This window comes from Acanthopagrus latus, chromosome 21, assembly GCF_904848185.1.
Source record: "Acanthopagrus latus isolate v.2019 chromosome 21, fAcaLat1.1, whole genome shotgun sequence".
In the NCBI taxonomy this organism is placed as follows: domain Eukaryota; kingdom Metazoa; phylum Chordata; class Actinopteri; order Spariformes; family Sparidae; genus Acanthopagrus; species Acanthopagrus latus.
Genome location: NC_051059.1, coordinates 20,657,048 through 20,677,364, shown reverse-complemented (window position 1 = coordinate 20,677,364; position 20,317 = coordinate 20,657,048). Strand labels below are relative to the sequence as shown.

Sequence of the window (20,317 nt, the reverse complement as noted above, 5' to 3'; positions counted from 1 at the left end):
TCGGTAAGACCACATAAACATACAGTCACTGATTTTAAGTGCAAATACAAATTTCCGTTCATAGTTTAAAGTTGACTCTTAAGTACTTGAACTGAACAGTGAGTGCATGGGAAGAAATTTAGGGGTTGCTGTAATAAAATTAGGGAGCATGCCTTTAAGCCTGTCACAGCCCTTTTGAGCATGAAATGGTATTAGTCTTTTATGGCAGTTGGCAGAGCATCTAATTCTGAAGAAAGTCACTTTGATCTATATGAATCAGTTTGGATGATAACCGGGATTATTAGTTGTCACAGGCGAGCGTCAAACCACCAACATAACATCATAATCTATGAAGTAGCAATCACAATGACAAAGACTATACCCAGACTTAGACTGGCATATGTATTTCTCCATTTGTAGCATGTAAAGACAATATTGCAATAAGGATATTTCTTTTATTACACAAGCTCCTCTCATGCCATGTTTTTGCCAAAACTCACATTGAATTGCGCACAGTATGTCAAAGGAAGTCCAACCAGCATAGCTAACTCTATTGTTAAGTTCATATAGCATTGTGCTAGTTAAGGTTATGTGAACATTTTGTAAAAGTAACAAAAGTAACCGGACAATAAAAACAGCAATCTTCATGATTCGCCTGAAAAATAGACTGTGGACAACTTCAAGGTCGATCATGATCTGAAATCATCCACCCCTTGTGTCAAATAAATTACATTTTAAGAAAGCGCTTTACGATGTGTGATGCTTTTTTGACAGTTTCAGTCTATGCATACTGCAACTATGTAAAACTGTATTTGCAGGTGTGAGCAGACATGTGATAGAATATATTTCTGCACTCGTGGATGTTTAACTGTTCTGAATGTACCTTGGGAAGCCTGACACATTATGCAGCTTGACACTCTGTGATCCTTTGCTCTTATCTGGCACAAACACAAAGCTCAGGCAAGCGCCGCCACCTGGTCTAGATTCAAGGTAGGCTTTTCAACCCTGTAAATGTCAACAGGACAACTGCTCAACTCTGCATAGTTACCATGACAACAGGACACTTGACAGGCACCGTGCACAATGAGATGTTGTGGTCTGACAGAAATGAGCTTGAGCTGTCAGCGGCAGACAGGTGGACAGGCTGGCTGGGAGATATGTGTGAGATGCAAGATACACGTGAAGAGAGACAGAAAATAAATGTATGGAGGAGAGAGAAAGGAAAGATAAGGATAAGAGGATGTCTGCAATGGTTATAATATAGAGTGTAAACAGAAATGCATTAACAAAGAGATGAAAAAGAAGAACTTTTTCAGGTTTATTAGAGGAAAGCCTCAATAATCAAAAAGGATTGAAAGAGTAAAATCTGCGGTAAGAAAGAGGAATATAGAGATAGACAGTGTGAGATGGCTGGTGTTTTATCCATGGGCATAATTTTCAGGGCGACAAAAGGGCAGGCAGGCAGGCAGAGGGGAACCGAATCCTGGTCCGTTTGTCTCCTCAAATGGCCTCTAGGGACTGTGTGAAATGGCCCTTTTCTTCTTGGTCCTTTTCAGAACTAAACCCCATCTACATGACAAACAGTGTCACTTTGAAGCTGCTTGTGTCATCTCTCCCTATCTGTCACTCATTCCTGACCTTTTGCTCCCGCCTCTCATCTTTCTTTTTCTTTTTTTTCTTTCCACAGTAATTCACTTTTTCTTTCTGTCACCGCCTCCCTTTCACCCTCTATCCTTTCCATTTATCTTTGATATCTGCCTCTGTGCAAAAAAACAGGTCTTTGGATGGAAGGAAAATGGCAAGGACATTTCAGCTGCTCTGACTCTGTGTTATATTATTTGAGGCATACTAATTAGACAAAGGTCCAATCAGACTTTAATGGCGTTGGTTACAAAACAATTCAGTTGACTAAAAACTTTCAAGTTTTAGCGCTGAATTTTCTATTCAGTCTAACCAGATCAACAGTAAGCAGTCGGGTAAGGAATGTTGTTTGGACATGTTTGGTAAGTGCAGCGAGCCCCTCGGCATTAAGAGACATGCGGACAAACACACAGATGATTCAGTGGCACCCTGAGGCCAATCACTATCTTCAACCTGAAAAATATGTGCATATCTGTGTACATCAGGGATGTGTCATCCTACCTGGTTGAAGCGCTCCAACCTCTCCTTGACCTCAGCCAGTGTAGGGTTTGGGCTGCGAACTTTGACCTCTGGGTTTCGTCTCTGGGCATGCAGACCATTTCCCACAACTCTGCCAGAATAGCTGTAGGAAAAAGAAAAAGGGTGTCAGATTTGGAGAAGAAACTCAGGAATATTTGCATAAGATATCCAGTTGTTCAAGACTGACAAACCAGCAGCAGTGTCCTGATGTTTGTTGTTTTGCTTTATACCAATAGTTAACAGCAGCATGGTATGTGTTTGTTATTCTGGGTTTCTTTACTGTTGATCTTTCATTATTGTTTGTACATGTAATGATGTATAATTTTACTACCTGTATTTCGAGGACCACAGTGTAAATAAGTCTGCACTTTACCGAGTTGTGCTTGAAAAATGAGCAATGTAATTTTCTTCCATGTCGAATAAACAAAACTAAAAACCAAAGAGAAACATCATCATTATGTAGTCCATCAATGTCTGTATTTAGATGTCTGCCAACTGTACCACAGCACTTCTTCAACATAATCTAAAAACCATTAGGGCCTCATTTGTCAAAGGCAAAACACAGGGCATATTGCACGGAAAACATTAAAAAATCCATCATGCACACAGTTCTGCGTCAACATTCAATCAAATGTGTTCAAAAATCACTTAATGCTGCTTTTATGTTCCTCTGTGATTGGGAATATTTTTTAATGAAAATATGACTGAGCGTGGCCTTGTAAAAATGAAATTGAGAGACATGGTGAGCTGGACCCTTTAATCCTTGGCATGCTCCGTGGGTCTGCAGCTCGGCGGGGATTATAGCTGTTGATTTTGTCGGAGCTGTTGTTGAGCTGATGTCAGGGAGGCTAACATTTCAAGCTGCCTGATGTGGGAGGGTGGAGTGTTTTAATAGAGCATAATAGACACAAAAGTTGTTTTGGCAGAAATAAACATTGAATGTATCATGACGCATTTAACCACAGTCAAGGCTCTAGAATGGAATTGATTGAACACTTTATAGATTTAACAACTGAAATGTTTGAATCATAAAATTGATAACATTGCTGTTTATTGTTCTGAAGGGGCATTTGATGATACTGTACTGGCAGAAGTACCTCTGTGTTTAGCAAAGCAAGCTTGCACTGGAGTGCTGTGTTTGAATCTTACGTCAGATAGGGAAATCAGTATTGGATTAACACATGCACATACACAGCCATTTTGTCCTGTTTTTTTGTAAAGCATTTTGAAGTTTGGTACTATAATGTGTTATAGTGTGGAGATAAGGAGATCACTGGAATGTATCTATCTTTCTGAAAATGGCCAATAACTTACTCTTGTAACTAACTAAATTGACCACAATCCAAAAGTCACTATGTTTCTGCTAAACTGATATTAGCTACTGTTGCTCTATGTCAGTGGAGCAGAAAGAGAGAGTGCCCAGTGAGATGAGGCACTCCATGAGGTGCACATAGTCACATCCTTTTGACTGCTGTGAAAATTTCGACCCAAGTCCTTCACAAAGAAATCCACGGTCCAGCAGCATTGAACAACTTCCACAAATTGTCCAGATGCTTGTATAAGCATCCGAGAAAGGAGGTCAAGTTACAATCTGCTCACATATGGTCAATACAGGTGATTAATACATGTAAACTGGTACAAATTGTTACACTGAACCCATTTCATCTATGAGGTTGAACAATGTCTGGGAAAATCTATATGTATATATGCATATTATAGCCTGAGTTTTAATTGACCAGTCGTGCATGCCCATTATCTTAACAATGACAACTAGTAACTGGTAGAAAATTGATGAGTGAGTAATTTTAGGAAATAATAAGACAACAGCTTGCCATAGAGAAGTGCTGACACACTGAGCCCTGTACAAGTTCATCAATATCTTGCAGAGAAAGTTTAAGTACATGTACTTTCACATTCATTAATATTGCAGAGATGCTATTAATGTTTAAACTTTCTCACCTTCTTCCCAAAACTCAGTACTAATAATGCTATTGACATCCAAAGTACACACACATTCACTTATCCCCCTTGTACTCCAGGGTCATCCAAAATATATATGCTCCCCGCCTCTCTAAAGTTAAACTCCCACAACCCGTGATGCTATTTGTATCAGTGATGGTGCACTTTTGGTTACTGTAAAGCCTTAGAGCTGTTAACCATATATGAGCGCAGATACACAGACTGTTAAAGCTTTGCAACACACTCATAAAGTTTTATATTTTTGACTCCACATCCATCATACTATATTAATTACACTGAGAATTATATGTTGATGTTAATCTCCCATGCATGGGGGCTCTAACAGCCCTGGAGAGGAATGACATATACTGGCATCAAATCAATGGATGCTTCCACTGGCAGTACAAGGCTGATAAAGTCGTTATGGATTGTGTAAGTGAATGTGTTTATATGGATGTGTTTATGTGCATGTGGCTGAGCATGCACACACTTGCACATGTTCATGTGAATATGAGCAGAGGCAATCATAAAAGTGCTGAACTCGAGATTCTCCGGCCTGTGATCTAAGCAATGTCCCGATAAGGTCTGCGCTTTTTCGGCTTGCTGAAGCAGCGCTTTTGCGGATGGGGCCCATAAAAATGCAAACATTTCTCGCTTTAGCCTCTCCCGCTACGCATTATTTTACATCCCATTCCTGTTTATTTCCTGCTTCAATTACTTGTTCCACTTTAGTCTATTTGCAAAGTGGATGGGTCTCCCCCCACCTCTCCCCCAGCATCAGACACACAAACCACTGTCTGCTTTGACAACATCTGAAGCTCTTAATTGCCGGCGGCTCTGAATCTTCTCTTGTCAAGATGGAAACAATCGATAGCTTTTCGACTTTCACCCCAACCCCCACCCCCACGACATAAATGATAAATTGAAGAATCAAAGAGCTCCCTAAGCAATGGTTGAAAAGTGGGGGCCTGTGTGTTATGCATGTCTGTCTCCAGGCTTGGCTTGGGATAACAGTGTTGGCGCGGAAATGAGCTCATCAGATGGGATGCTAATGAAAGGGAAGTGTCAGGGTGAGTTTGGCAGTCAGTTAGGCCTGGAACTTTTTAACACAAAGTATGTTTGATATTATTTAGAAGGGATATGACGACTAACACAGCAGGACATCCCAGAGCTGGTTACCTGATAGACAGAAAATTTATTGCAGCAAATCTTTGGACGGAACTGGAGCAGACATCAGATGCTATGATAAGATTCCTGCCAATGGCAATAATGTACTGGTTCAGAATACTTCTCACCATGTCCCAGTGAATCAAAGAGTGACTGTGAACCATAAGATTGTACAAGAAGAATAAAAGGCTGCAGCACCCACATGATATCTCTCTCTTGTAAAGTAAATCAATGAATCTAATCAACAGTCTGCCCTTTCCTCTTAAAAATGACTACCTACACATGTCTGGTTTCTGACTCATAGCTCCCTGACTCCTTTCTACGGAATTGACTCATTCTCCTCTGAATGCCCAATTGATGCACTTTCCTAAAGGCGGCTTTGTCTGTTCTCTTCGTTCCCTCTGCCTGGAGCACAGACGAGCAGTGACCTCCGCTCCCTGATGCTGACCGCAAACTGAACTGTCTTGATCTTTTGGAAGCCTGAAGGAATGCTGGTGGGGCTGCAAGGCAGAAAACAGAGCTTAAATATTAATCTCCCAAGGTGTACGGGGAGATAGCAGAAAAAAAAATATGTGCATTTTGAGGGCACTCGGGTGCCTGAACAGTTCAGTGTATATGCTGTAAACAAAGCGAGGCCTTAACATGAATAATAACGTTTCAAGGGTGTGTAAACATTTGATGAAGGGGTCTAGTGAAGGTTTGCCATAGCCAGAGTGAGGGGGCGTCTAGTAGATTGGCCCCAGGTAAGGTAGATTCTGGAAGTCTTTCATCTGTGTTCAGCTCTTGACTGATCACCGAGGTCTGGCTGGAAGGATAACGATCCCACAACACCCACCAGGGATTCAATTAGCTAGAATATTTGTGTAAATATGTGCATGTCTCCCTTTAACTACAGGTAAGGGGTCACCTCTGCATCTCCTCAAACACCTCACTCTTTTTGCAAGTGAACTCATCTTAGGACTTAAACATAGCACGACAAAGAGCTTCAAACTAGACTGAGTCGTTCTCATTCTCCTCAACTTTTCCAGCATTGCTTTATTTCTACCTGTTAAAGTTTTTACATATACTCATATGCATGATTGCTAGAGACTTAAACGCTGAACCACAGACATTACAAAATAAACACAAGGCAGTAGTCCTGTTCGATTCTAATATTTCTACAGTAATGGCTTAATTGCATTCATACCGCAAGCTGTCTGCTGAGATCTTTGCCAGGATCCCAACAGCTAATAAGATTATCCACAAGTATCTGCCAGGGAGGCATGATATTTCTGATGTGCTTCAGCGTTCACATTGGGATTGAAAAGCATCCTGAGGTCACATGCCGTGCTCGGGGCTTGACATTTTGTGCCAGGAATTCTATGTTAGCACACTGTTCTGGATCTTTGATTCGGTAATTAGAGTCAATAATCATCGTGCTGTCGCTCATTTCTTGAAATCCTCAAATTTATTAAATCAATGCCCTTATGCAGTGTGTTAATAGGATAACATGCTGAATAATACTGAAATGTATTGCACTGAGACTCATCTCTGACGATATCAAAATCACTCCTGCAGACACCAATATCATTTCTCGCTGGCAGCATACAAAGGCTGAACTACAGAGGTCCTAATAGATTGTCCTTGTAGACCCTGCGTGTCACAGTGACATTATGAGGAGACAAGAGAGATGGCATACAGCAGTCTCTGCCAGGAAGGTAATCCTGCATCAATGTAAAACTGTGCCAGGGAGACAAAAAACACATGCAATGTAAGACAAGCAAATGTATCATAGATGTACTATAATCAAAAGGGCCCTGGCAAATAGATGATGATAAACCAGAGCATTTAGAAAGCATGACATTTAAGAAAGGTGGTCCACAAAAGTCAACTCCTTACTGCCTGCTACTGAGTCACATGTTTTCAAATGTGCACCAGTACAAACTATTCACATGAATACTTAATTTACTTTTTAACAGTTTAATCTTAAAAAATACAGGGTAATGAGTGATTAATTGGACTAAATCTTCTTCTGCCTATTCAGAGGAACAGACACGAAAAGTGTCTGGATCTTTTTTCGGCAGTCACATTTTCTGCATGCAAATTGATTTGGATGAATGATTCCTCTGAAATAAACATCAGGCTGAATCAGAGCAAACTGAAGGAGGAAAAGTGTCAATGAGGAATGATTAAGAGGAGTGAGGTTGTTTTCAGCTGAGTGAGTGTATGTATTTTCATGTCTGTGGGTGGTACTATTTCAGCTGAGGAGGGGATTGGATTAGAGCTGGTGGTACTGCTGTCAGGGTAAACAGCAAATTGTTGGTTTGTCATGATTAATAAAGCCTCTCCCCACCCTCCCGGCTGTTCTGGGTATGCAAGATTGAACATGTGTTGATTCCTATGATTAAAACACATTGGGTCATGCCAGCTGCAGTATTAAAAGATGTCATCTTTAAAGCTTGGTGCTCACTGTGACATCTCTGGAGTTTTTTGTTTTGCTTTTCTCCCCATTAATAACTGCACACTCAAGTACCGTCAACATTACACTTTGTGTAGGTGGCAAGGTGGCAATTACCACAAATGATCCATTTTTTATGCAATGTAGACAACGACTAAAGGACTTCAAATGCATGCTCCACAGCTTTCTCATTACTTACACACACACATGCCTCCATAACTGAATATTTTGCTTGTGAAGTAAACACTTTAAATGTGAACATTGCTGCTGAAGTCAAAAAGAAAATTACTGCCATAGGAAACACTGTGTTTTCACCAGTAGTAACTAAACCAATGACAGCTGAAAAGTGAACATGATGAAACAGTAAAACACTATTAAAATTTTAGTACAAGAACAAGAGCTTTAAATCTTTAGCTTTATTGATTTAGAATCACCATTCTAGTCTGACCAGTGGATGAACAATATCATTTCTCAAGCAATTACAAATATCACACAGGTAGATTCCATTATTTTTCATTAAGGTATGTATTTCCAAAGCTAGGACCATGATACTTGTATGGTCTATTGCTAATTTGATAGTTTTATGAGGTGAGATAAGCCTATATGAGATAAAAAACATATACTGCTCAACCTAACACCGAGCCTGTAACACTGTAAAATATAGCATTACAACTTTCTCTTCCAGGAACAAGAGGACCTGAAGTCACGAGTGAGGCCAGTAGTCAGAGAGCAAGGGAGGGGTTGAGGAGATGTTTTGTAGCCAGCTAACTTTACGAGCAGTGCTTGGACATGTTGAAATACTCTGAGCAGGAGGTTTTGTTCTGAAAGGCCAGACTGTTCTCACACACACTGTGAGCTCAGCAGCCATTCACCGTACTAACACTGAGCACATGAACAGGCAACCGGTCAAAAGCCACTTCGCAAACATTTAATCAACTTGACATATGTGCACATGCTGTCACCTCGGACAGTAAACATGAACATGTTTGAACGCACAAAAATGTTTCGCAAGACTGTGCCCCGTAATGCAGTGTGAACATACACAGTTTATCATGGGTTTCCAATGATAAACACAGTCAAAGTAAATATTTCAAGCCAAACTACATACAAAATGAAGCAATAGTTAAATCTTTGGCTGCTCTTATATATTTCCAAACTCCTGGCAGTATGTGCTATAACTTGCTGTGCTTCAAAGACAGCATTATTAGAAAGGAAATACTCAAGATCTTAATATCTGCAAGAAGAAACAGCAAGCACATCAGGAGAGGTCATCTACAGGGCGTGCAAGCTCAAACAGTGTGCTTTTCTTTCTATGCTCTGTTCCCACCCCCTACCTTTTATTTTGCATTTCTTAAATGATCTCTAAAAGTCCTGCAAGAGGCCATGTCTGCACTTCAAGTCATCTTTAGTCTTCCTCTTAATTTCAATGCCCACTATCCCAAACTCCATTTAATCCTGCTTTCTCTCTCTTTGCTCTCATGGCTTTCTTGTGTAACCCAGGCAGTAGCCACATGAACACGCTGAACGCCACCAGTAGCTGCAGTCACTTGGAAGCTTTAACAGTACCTGGGGCATGCAGTCTTGGCTTAATTCTAACTCTCATTTTATTCCTAGCTCTGTGTTTTTCCCCTCTTTATCTGTCTCCTCATATCTTTTGACCTCACCTCCTCCTTGTTCCAGCTGGCAGCTCGGGGATTTGGAAATGAAACAGTTCTATGGCCCGTCTTGTCCCAGTGAGACACCGGCATAATGGTTGTTCAGAAACACAGTGGATAATAAGGCTGACTTTGAGAGAACTTATCCCAAGTTCAGCTACTAGGAAAGCTCAAAAATGTCTAGTTAATTCACTGTAACTGTTCTGTTTCATTAAGTATTGATTGCTGGTTTCCACTGCTGAAAACTCGATGCAACGAGAGTTCAAATTATTTGTCCAAATGTTGAGAGCCACCCAGTTAATCTCTTAAAGAGCTGAGTCAAGTGTGCCATGTGATCTGGCAGACCTGGCCGGTAGCCCAGTGGGCCCTCTGTTATGCTCCCTTGCAGCGTCTGTACTGAGTGATGAGTCAGATACACTATATTACCAAAAGTATTCGCTCACCCATTCAAATGATCAGAATCAGGTGTTCTAATCACTTGGCCTGGCCCCAGGTGTATAAATTCAAGCACTCAGGCATGCAGACTGTGAAACAAGACATTTGTGAAAGAATGGGCCGCTCTCAGGAGCTCAGTGAATTCCAGCGTGGAACTGTCATAGGATGCCACTTGTGCAACAAATCCAGTCGTGAAATTTCCTCGCTCCTAAATATTCCACAGTCAACTGTCAGCTCTATTATAACAAAATGGAAGCGTTTGGGAACAACAGCAACTCAGCCACGAAGTGGTAGGCCACGTAAAGTGACGGAGAGGGGTCAGCGGATGCTGAAGCGCATAGTGCAAAGAGGTCGCCGACTTTCTGCACAGTCAATTGCTAGAGAGCTACAAACTTCATGTGACCTTCAGATTAGCCCAAGTACAGTACGCAGAGAGCTTCATGGAATGGGTTTCCATGGCCGAGCAGCTGCAGCCAAGCCACACATCACCAAGTGCAATGCAAGGCGTCGGATGCAATGGTGTAAAGCACGCCGTCACTGGCCTCTAGAGCAGTGGAGACGCGTTCTCTGGAGTGATGAATCACGCTTTTCCATCTGGCAATCTGATGGACGAGTCTGGGTTTGGAGGTTGCCAGGAGAACGGTACATTTCAGATTGCATTGTGCCAACTGTGAAATTTGGTGGAGGAGGAATTATGGTATGGGGTTGTTTTTCAGGAGCTGGGCTTGGCCCCTTAGTTCCAGTGAAAGGAACATTGAATGCTTCAGGATACCAAAACATTTTGGACAATTCCATGCTCCCAACCTTGTGGGAACAGTTTGGAGCGGGCCCCTTCCTCTTCCAACATGACTGTGCACCAGTGCACAAAGCAAGGTCCATAAAGACGTGGATGACAGAGTCTGGTGTGGATGAACTTGACTGGCCTGCACAGAGTCCTGACCTGAACCCGATAGAACACCTTTGGGATGAATTAGAGCGGAGACTGAGAGCCAGGCCTTCTCGACCAACATCAGTGTGTGACCTCACCAATGCGCTTTTGGAAGAATGGTCAAAAATTCCTATAAACACTCTCCTCAACCTTGTGGACAGTCTTCCCAGAAGAGTTGAAGCTGTAATAGCTGCAAAAGGTGGACCGACATCATATTGAATTCTATGAGTTAGGAATGGGATGGCACTTCAGTTCATAGAATGAGTAAAGGCAGGTGAGCGAATACTTTTGGTAATATAGTGTATGTAGGCAGAGTCAGGGCAGGTCAGGAAAATAAAGAGCAGCAGAGGCACTGCAGTCATGTTGGCAACTTCACATGAGATCAAAAATCACAGTCAGCTGTTGAACCCAGCAATCTCATCTCTCTTGTTTTGAAGTTTGTTTGAGCCTGTTTTGATGATTTCATACTAAATAGCTTCTCCTTGCGCTTGGGAAATGTCTGCATGACTAATCAAGTGATGTGTGCAACTCCTTAAACTTGTTTTGCCTGCATAATCACTCGTCCTTAGTTTATCGAACTGTGTCCTCCTCTAAATGAAATGTGTTCCCCTCAACATAGGTTTGCAACACTGCTGACATGTGACACCTTTAAGGTTCAGTGTGTTTACAAATTGCCATGCCCTCCTTTTCCAAGTATGTGGGAGAAGCTACAGTGGCTGGTAAAAACCTGAAATATCTGAAAGGCCTTATTTAGAGCAGGCATTTATTTTGTCTGGTTTTGACTGCCATAGAAACATGGTTGTGCAATTGGTCGACTCAGTGGAAGGTGAGTTGTTCCCTCTTTAGATATAAAAGGCTCATTCTTAGGAAACAAAAACACATTTTTTATTTTCAGTTAATTTAAACTGTTGAAAGCATAATTATGAATGATATTCCACTTCTGCCTAAAACTGGCAAAGATCAGAACAAATTTTGAAAAAAATGAACCTAATTTTGCGAAGCAGTTGTTTTTCTTTTCTCCTGTCCTGTTAATCATCTTGTGACCTTTGGGGATCATGGCCCCCGTAGTTGGGAGCCGCTGACCTAGATTAATTGCAGTAAAGTGCAGAAGATGTGTCCTTTCACTATCATGATGGAGCTTCACCCCTCAAACATAAACAATCCAGAGGCTGTATCTAACTCTAGTTACACTAACTGCAGGGTTATGTCATTTCAGACAAGATGAAACATTTGTGTCCAGGATGTTTAAGTTAATGAATCTTTACAGTTTTTGTCTCGGACTTCACCTGAGGCACGACACCTGTGCTAAGCTGACCATATATCTGTCTTCATGGCGCTGTGGGCCAGTGAAATATGGCTGTTTATGGCTATGTGGCTGGGTTGGAATTACACACCACTATGTTGGTCTCAACTGCTTTGCCACTTCTTAAGGGGTCCCCGGGTGATTTTACCAAGACCAGGCCGGTTTATTGAGTGGCTGCACTGTAACAGCTATATGGTTGAAGGTCCAATGGCTCGAATTACTCATGGCGATTACACACTCAGTGCAATAAAAGGTGTTACTGCACTTATGAATGGCTCCCTTCATACTGTATGTTTGTTTTCTATATACTTTTTTTTAGTGCTCTCAAATACATATATACAGTCTTTATTGAATCGGGTCAAATATCCCAACAGTATTTCTCCTCTACCCTGTTTTAAATGTGCCCATTACTGCCAACACTTATCTCTTTCATTAAGTATTACTGAGGGCAATCAAGCTTTCACACAAAATCATGATACTCAGATTTCCTTTTATTTGTGTTGTGCACATTTCTCTCTTTTTACAGTGACCAGGGCTCCATGTGGTGAAGCAAAGCAGCCTGTCTGAATGTTTACTCGTTGCTATGTTTGTTTGTATGCTCAGCTTGGTAGCGTGGCCGCTGTTGACTGGATGTGTCTTATCAGATTGCTGGGTGGATGGAGATGAAAGCTGACCCCCGTCCCCTCTCAGCCAGTAGACCATGGGCTTGTGGAGATGTGGCCCACTGCTAATAGCGGGCTGGAACTCTCTTTAGAATAGGGATTTCCAAACAGCTTAGTGCCAAATTAATATACAAAAATGGGAAAACATGTTCTCATTCAGTGGGTTTTAGCTGATTTATACACCACTGACTGTATTAAATATAGTTTCTGGGTCTGACAAGTGAAGCTAATGTGAAAGGCTGAAAGCGACTTGACTGGTTTCAAAAAGGAGCCTGGTTGTTTGTAAGCTTATGAGAAAATAAAACCACTTCATTTGTTGATTTATTACATTAGTGAAATATATATATACATTTTATGACAAGTTAATGGTTATTACTGCTAGTTTCAAGTCTTCCTCAATACAGCATGAACTTCATCTTGCAAATTATGCTCTCATTTAGAGTCAAAGAGATGATAAAGTTGGATAATGCTTTAGGGCGTGGCTGACTTGTGATTGAGAAGTTACTATGGTGTGTCTACAAGCTGTCATCCAGGATGGCATCAAGATAGTCATAAAAAATGTGCATTGTCCCCAGAACCACTCTCTTGTCAAGATGTGTTCAGTTCTGGCTCCAAAAAAACAAAATGCCGATGGCCGTAATGCCAAACTTGAGGCTTCAAAATAGTAGTCTGCAAACCAGTGGGTGATGTCACGGTAGGTTTACTCTTGGTATGCACTGCAGACCAAAGTTACACTTACACTTCCTGAATACATCAAGCTCTGAAGTTTAAATTTAGATGTTGCCTGAGTCCCTATTGGTGGTGGCAAACCTCAACAAGTTCCCTGGGTACTTCCCTGGGTTCAGCCCAACCTGTTTAAGTATGCTCTCCAGGTCACTGTGACCTGGGCAAACCCAGAGAAGAATTGGAAAGCTGGAACTGAGACTGAGCAAGAGGGAGGGCAGTGAGTTTAAAGAGAGAACAACAGAGATGGGAAAATGATCTATGACTGAGCACAGTGACTTGCTTTGCATGCACATACATTTACAGGTAATCACATACTGTGATTACCTTGTACCCGGGAGGTGTTTGATACTCATCATCAAGGCTATTCTAGCCGTCTATTTCTATTTCTGTCTGCAGGCTAGGTGATGTCTACAATATCTAGTTTGGCTCATCATTAGCACATTACAGGCTTCCACATACCCAAGAATGTTTCATTTCAATGCTACTCCAGGCTAATGAACAGGTATCGATTTATCTAACAATGACTGCAACTGCAAAGAGCTGAATTAATTTGATGTAAGTGAGTCGCTCTTGCCAACAAACTCCTCTTCCTCTCTCTCTCTCTCTCTCCCCCTCTCTCTCTTTTTCTCTCCCCCACACACACACACACACACACACACACACACACACACACACACACACACACACACACACTCTCTCTCTTACGTACATTTATTTCCCTCATCCCCAAGGCTGTGTAAGCAAATCCTGACATTAATAAATCAAATCAAAGTTGCAGCAGACTGTAATGTACCATTTATTCTCTATATGAAGCCACCAAATCTAACATGTACAACATGTAATTAGTTCTGCGCACAATTTTCTTGATAACAATGAAGGGTTAAGATATTTTCTCATGCAGAAATAATACAAAACATAACTAATGGTAACTGGGCTACACTTCAATACAGTAACGAAACCATGCTTGCAAACTGAATTGCTGGTCTGACAGGAGAGTAATAATGATTCCACACTGCACCCGTGTGGCCAATAGTATTTATTGAAAGCCTGCAGTACCAACTGTTGGGCCACCATGCTATCAACGGCATTCATTCAATTAAAAGGGGAATTCTGGTATTTTTAATTCTGGGCCCTATGTTTATATCTTATGCTGTAAATCGCTGTGGGCAACAATTACTGTCAGTCAAGTATGTCCACTATGTGTTTTTGCCACTGATGGGGTCATATTGCTATTCTAAGTGACATTACAGAAAGGGTTCCGACCTTTTTGTGAATGACTAACATCCTACCAGAAAGAGTTATCATATCACTCTTGCAAAATTCACCAGCCTCCATCTGAAAAACACAAATTTCATCATTGTGAACCACAATTCCATCAGGTTAAACACAATTTAGTTTCATTCAGTTTACTATCATTCATCTCAGCTCAAATCAGTTCATTTAATGCCCCTAATTATTGAACTCGTGACATTAGTCTGCTGTAGAGTCGTTTGAGGCTTTGCACAAAGATGCAATACAATTTTCTAACTCTGACTGTCATACAGTAAAGACTGCCAAAATCCAAAAACAATAAACTGCCATTAACATCAACAAAAAAGTATAAAGGTGTGTTAAGATGTGGTGTTGTCCATCCTCTGGAAGTTTAATTTCACTCTCCACGTATGCTGAAGTTACTCTACACTAAGTCATTACCATTAAACCATTAAAACTGTAACTAACAACTTTAGTTTTCAGCCAAATAAATACACTTTTCTCATAGGAAGTGAGGGAAAGCTGCCACCCACACACACATCCTACAAATCAGTTTGACTACTTGATTACATGAAAATTTAACAAATTAAACCAAGAAGAGCTTCCATTGTCTGTCTCTACTGCTTGAGACAAATGGAAACATACAATATGGGCACAGCGTTTAAAGCCTTAATAGTCTCTGGTAGCAGTTACATAGATTACCAACTGTAATTGGCCCGTGGTTTGCTTTGAGGACATTCCCAGGCCTGACTGTCCCGACTGTGTCTGTCAGTGGGTGTAACTGTTCCCCACCTCTCTGTGTCGCCTGCGCCCATGTACCAGCAGACGCTCAGCAGGCTGAGTCAACAGACCACACAGACTTCTGGGAAGAGACCATGCAGCGCCATTAGATTACAGAAACAAGAAAAAGTCGTGTCAGGCTTGCCCACATACTCAAATCACATACAGACAAGCATCATTTCCTGGCAAAGACAACAATTTTCCTCTTGTACATATACCCCCATATGCGCACAATCGCTCACACACACTGTCTTCTCTGTGTTTCTCACAAAACTGCACAAACAACCCCGTCTTGAATCATCAGATTACAGGTGTGTCCTTAAAATGTCACCGATTACTCTAAATGAGAGAATGTCACACGTTACAGGAGGATGTGTAATTTTCTGCTAGTCCCAGCAATAATCATGGTTGACAGTGAACTTAGTGCTCGAGCCGAATTTAATTTGAGCACACAGCTGCCCTGTGAAATTAATTTGAAGCTCGTTATGGTTACCCCCTTTTAGACCTAAGCACAAAAAAGGCTGTCTGGGCCTGGCGTTCAATTTTGGCTGGAAGATAGTGATATATTGCTATCATCAAGTGCTACATAAAATTTTGCCATGTGAATTACTGAACCTGCAGCACAGAGCAAAAGATGTTGAGCCATAACTAGCTACCAGAACAGCTTCAACGCTCCTCGGCATAGGCTGTTTCTGGGCCTCTCCTGTAGGAACTAACTCAAGTAAGCCAAGTGTGCAACATACATTTGTCCTTGAATACATTTTGAAAGCCCATAACATCTAATGTGAACTGATTAAGCATCTACCTAAGTCAATGCCATTGTTCTTCCAGTAGGTGGCAGCATTAGCCAACTTCAAGTTCCACCAAACAACTGTGTGGTTTTGAGTCTACTGTGTGCATGCAGCAGGATAGAGGGACACAGGATGTATGTCAGAGGAAGAAACAGAGGAGGGACGACACATTTGTAAAAATGTGCTGTGAAGGTACATGAATTATAAAATAGAGCATGAGTTGTTGATGTAACATTAATAGAGGAGGGAAAGAAATAAGGAAGACAAAAAATTAAGAAGAAAAAGAAAGAAAGAAAGAAAGAAAGAAAGAAAGAAAGAAAGAAAGAAAGAAAGAAAGAAAGAAAGAAAGAAAGAAAGAAAGAAAGAAAGAAAGAAAGAAAGAAAGAAAAAGAAAGAAAAAAGTAACTAAATAGACAGAGAGATTAATGTCACAAGACCTACAAGAGGGATGAATCTATCTCCTCTTCCAGCCACATGCCAACATGCCGAGGAGGGCATGGATAACTGAGGTTAGAGGTCTGGGGGGAACCGGGGGGGCAGTTGGTGTGTGGACGGCAGACAAGGGCAGGCAGGGGCAGAGCCAGGAGAGTAAACTATGCCCCAGAGCACAGACGGGTGGAGTGGACCATGATCCTCTGGTGTGGTACGACCACCTGTTTGTCTGTCTGTCTGTCTGTCTGATCCGGGACGGGATGGCGTGATCTTGTGCTTAAGGTTGACAGCTCCAGTGTAAAACTAAAAACCAGTTGAGGGGGGTTCACTGTGGATAAAACTAAATATACTATACCTCGTGATTAAATGTACTTATAATAAATCTGTATGTAATAGCTGGTTCTGCAATCACAGTTGAGGCTCAGTGTGTACAAATCATAAAGATTAACTAAGACGGAAAGAAGGCAGCATGATGTCACATCTGGACTGTACTGTATATGCTGCCTGTGAAAGCAAAGAGCGCTCAGTGCAAACAGTCTAGTTTCAGCTCAAACATACAGTATGTTTGACTCGAGGCAACAAACATACTCAGACATACCCACACAGAGAGTGGAGAAGGCTTGCGAGGGTGTTGAGTGAGGGGGTCAAAGATCAGACTCTCTGCTGCTGCAAAGGGCATGTGGGAGCACAACTCACACCCATCCTCTGCCATGTGTGCACACACGACACACTCAGACAACTGCGCAGAACATTTATATGCTCATATACCATCAGAATATAGACATACTCCTAACACACACACAAGCAGAAATAGTCCCCAGACATTTAGAGAGATGGACATTTGAGAGCATATTGTAGATATAGAGATAAGAAGGCGGTTCTAACTATGGCTACCTGACACCAGAATAACATATATAGGATTATACTGCAGTGATGTGCAAACTGCTGCTAAGGTCAGTGAGTTAAGAGAGAGTGACTGTACCGAAGGCAGAGAAAAGAAGGGCAAAGTTGAGCGAGCCATTATCCAAATGTAGCCAGGCAGATGGTTGAACTAACAAACACGGCCAAAATGGTTTTCTTGGCAGAATTCCCAGCCATAACTATCATGTTCGTCATGATCAGGCTTATCTGTCAATCAGCCACAGGTTGGGCACTGGACACATCATCAGTAAGCTGAATCTAAGAAGTCTGGGTTTGGGTTGAGAGACTTGGACTGTAGCTGCTCAAAGTTGTCCCTTGGGTGCAGAGTCATGGATAGGATTACTTTTGTTTGTTACAGGATTGGTCCTCTTTGCTTTATGTTCCATATTCCTATACTGTTCCAATACATCACAATATCTTTAGTGCATTTGTGATTTTGCCAGTCTTCCCCTCGAAAGAGAATAATTTATGGAGTTGGTGATAACTTAGAAGCTTTAAGAAATCGAATTACGTTGCTGGCCTTGTCATCACCCCAAACAAATGCCATCAACCATTTCAAGCATTTCCCTGCTGTCCTTTGCTGTACTCTTTCTGTCTCTATTTCCTGGTTCTAATCTGAAGGTGCATATGTTCACGTCGCACACACTTCCCTGATATACTAGACTATTGCTCTCTATGTGGGGTTGATACAGTTAATCTATATATATCTTACAGTTCAATTAAGGACAAAGTGTTGACACTGTCTACTGTTATTGGGAAACCCTTTGGTGGACATGTAATGTGAAACAGGCTATTGGCAACAACAAATGTCAAAATAATGTTTGTGTTTCTCTCACTGTCCCAGTGACTTATACACACTGCAAAAGGCTGACATCCTAGATATCCCATCTATGTAAATCTGGTGCTGTTTACAATATAAGTTTATGATCTGTCATTCCACCTACATTCAAGGAAACTATTCAATCACCTGTTGTTGAGATGCTCAGCTGCTCTGTCTAGGATTTCAAAGGTTATTTTCTAAGGAAACTTTGTGCAATTTTACTATAAAAACTGTAACTTTGAATAGTGAGCATATTTGCGGGAAATATTTATAATAAAGCAATACTAGGCCCATAAAACTGAAACCATGTAACCATGGGCTGCATACAGCAGAACATGCTTCATCACATGTACAGATAATTTGAATTATAGGAGTTCAGTATAATTACAGCCCTCTGCATGCAGTGTATTCTCCTGTAACCTGCAGCACACACTGCTGCACTGCCTGAGCCAAAGGGTTATATGCTTTAAGGTATCATATTACTGGAGTGAAGATATTTGATATTAAATGATATTTCAGCTAACCAGCTTAAAATAAGGTCTTGATAATATGATAATAAATAACCTGCACAGTTCTGTTTCATTCATGTTATTTTCCCATTAATTCCTACAGTTTCCACCCCTGCCAGACTCAAAAATACTGCAGGTCTACAGTTCATATGAGGGTGGAATGTCTCTGTCACCTGACATTCGAGCCATTATTATCTAGAAATGATGACTATGTCTATTCAAAGTTAAAAACCTTTGCAGCATATTATTCATTTACTTAAAAAATTAAGAATTAATTGAGACTGACCAAAAAGCTTGTCCAGTGCAGCTAACTGGAACTGATGCTCATTAAATCAGCCAATTCTGCACCCTCAAACTGGAGCCAAATCTGAAAGTGGAATCCAGTTGACACTTGGTCATTCGGTGCATCATCACTCTGTCACAATAAGACTGACGCTGTTGGCTATGAGATACCAATACTGCAGAATTCTTTTATCAAATCGAATTGCTATGTCATAGCATCCTATACAATATTTAGCAAAAGACCCAGGATATACATCTACAAACACAGTTTTGAGTTAGGTTAGAGCAACAGGGTTAGGTTTAGGGTGTAAGGTCAAGCGTTAAACAAAATAGTTCAGCAACATCTTCATGCTCCTTTGTTTTGTCAATATATACATCAAATGATAAGTGGGGAAGGAATGTGTCTGTGTGTGTTTGGCAGCAGGATGAAGTGTATATGAATGTATGAAAGCGGGGTGGGGGGCTGGGGGGACTTTCCCTTCATTCTGCAGCTCTTCCGTGTGGAGGCCGCATTCCCAGCACCACTCAGGGGGCTCCAGTGAGCGAGCCATGACACCAAACCCACCCGGAATTCTAGGAACGTTTTCCCTGTGGTTTCAGGTTACCACATACACACACTGAGGACAGATCACAGGCACACACACACACTCACACTCACACACACAACACCCTCCACAGTAGTGTACTGTACTTTTGCTGTTTGTACAGAGTTGGTTTTGTTAGTTTTCCCTCTCTCCTCCCGTGCCTGTCATTCATTTTAATTTTAAACTCACATACTTACTGAACAACAACTTGGCCTGACGTTTAAACTTGCAATTGGATTCAAACCAGACGTCTTGTCAAGAATCTCACTCTAATGGTAAATACCACACACTGAAACTCCACAGGGAATCTTGCCAAGTTCGGACTTACAGGTGTAAACTGATTCACAAAAGACTCACAAAAGATTCAGCTCAAATACAAACAAAAACTTATATTTAATCAGGCTATACAGTAAGTAAAGTCTGCTGTATCCTCTGGGAAAAAGGATAACAGTGCCCCAAAAATAGTCAGGACAGAGAGAGGTTCAGCCCTGCAAGTCAGATGTGATCATGCTGTGTGAGTGTTGATGTGTGCTGGG

At 41.3% G+C, this 20,317-nt stretch overlaps 1 protein-coding gene across 10 annotated transcripts in view; it reads right to left on the bottom strand.

Annotated features, from left to right (window-relative positions):
- gpc5c (glypican 5c) overlaps positions 1 to 20,317 on the bottom strand; it is a 105,268-nt gene that overhangs the window by 31,465 nt on the left and 53,486 nt on the right. For 7 of the 10 annotated variants that reach the window (XM_037083392.1, XM_037083394.1, XM_037083393.1 and 4 more), the window contains one exon: positions 2,122 to 2,242. In XM_037083392.1, the coding sequence (XP_036939287.1) occupies positions 2,122 to 2,242 (121 nt within the window). Of the gene's footprint in view, positions 1 to 1,464; positions 1,549 to 2,121; positions 2,243 to 5,545; positions 5,766 to 14,191; positions 14,747 to 15,454; positions 15,525 to 20,317 lie in introns of those variants that run through there. The other 3 variants (XM_037083397.1, XR_005072070.1, XM_037083398.1) reach the window with 3 other exon arrangements.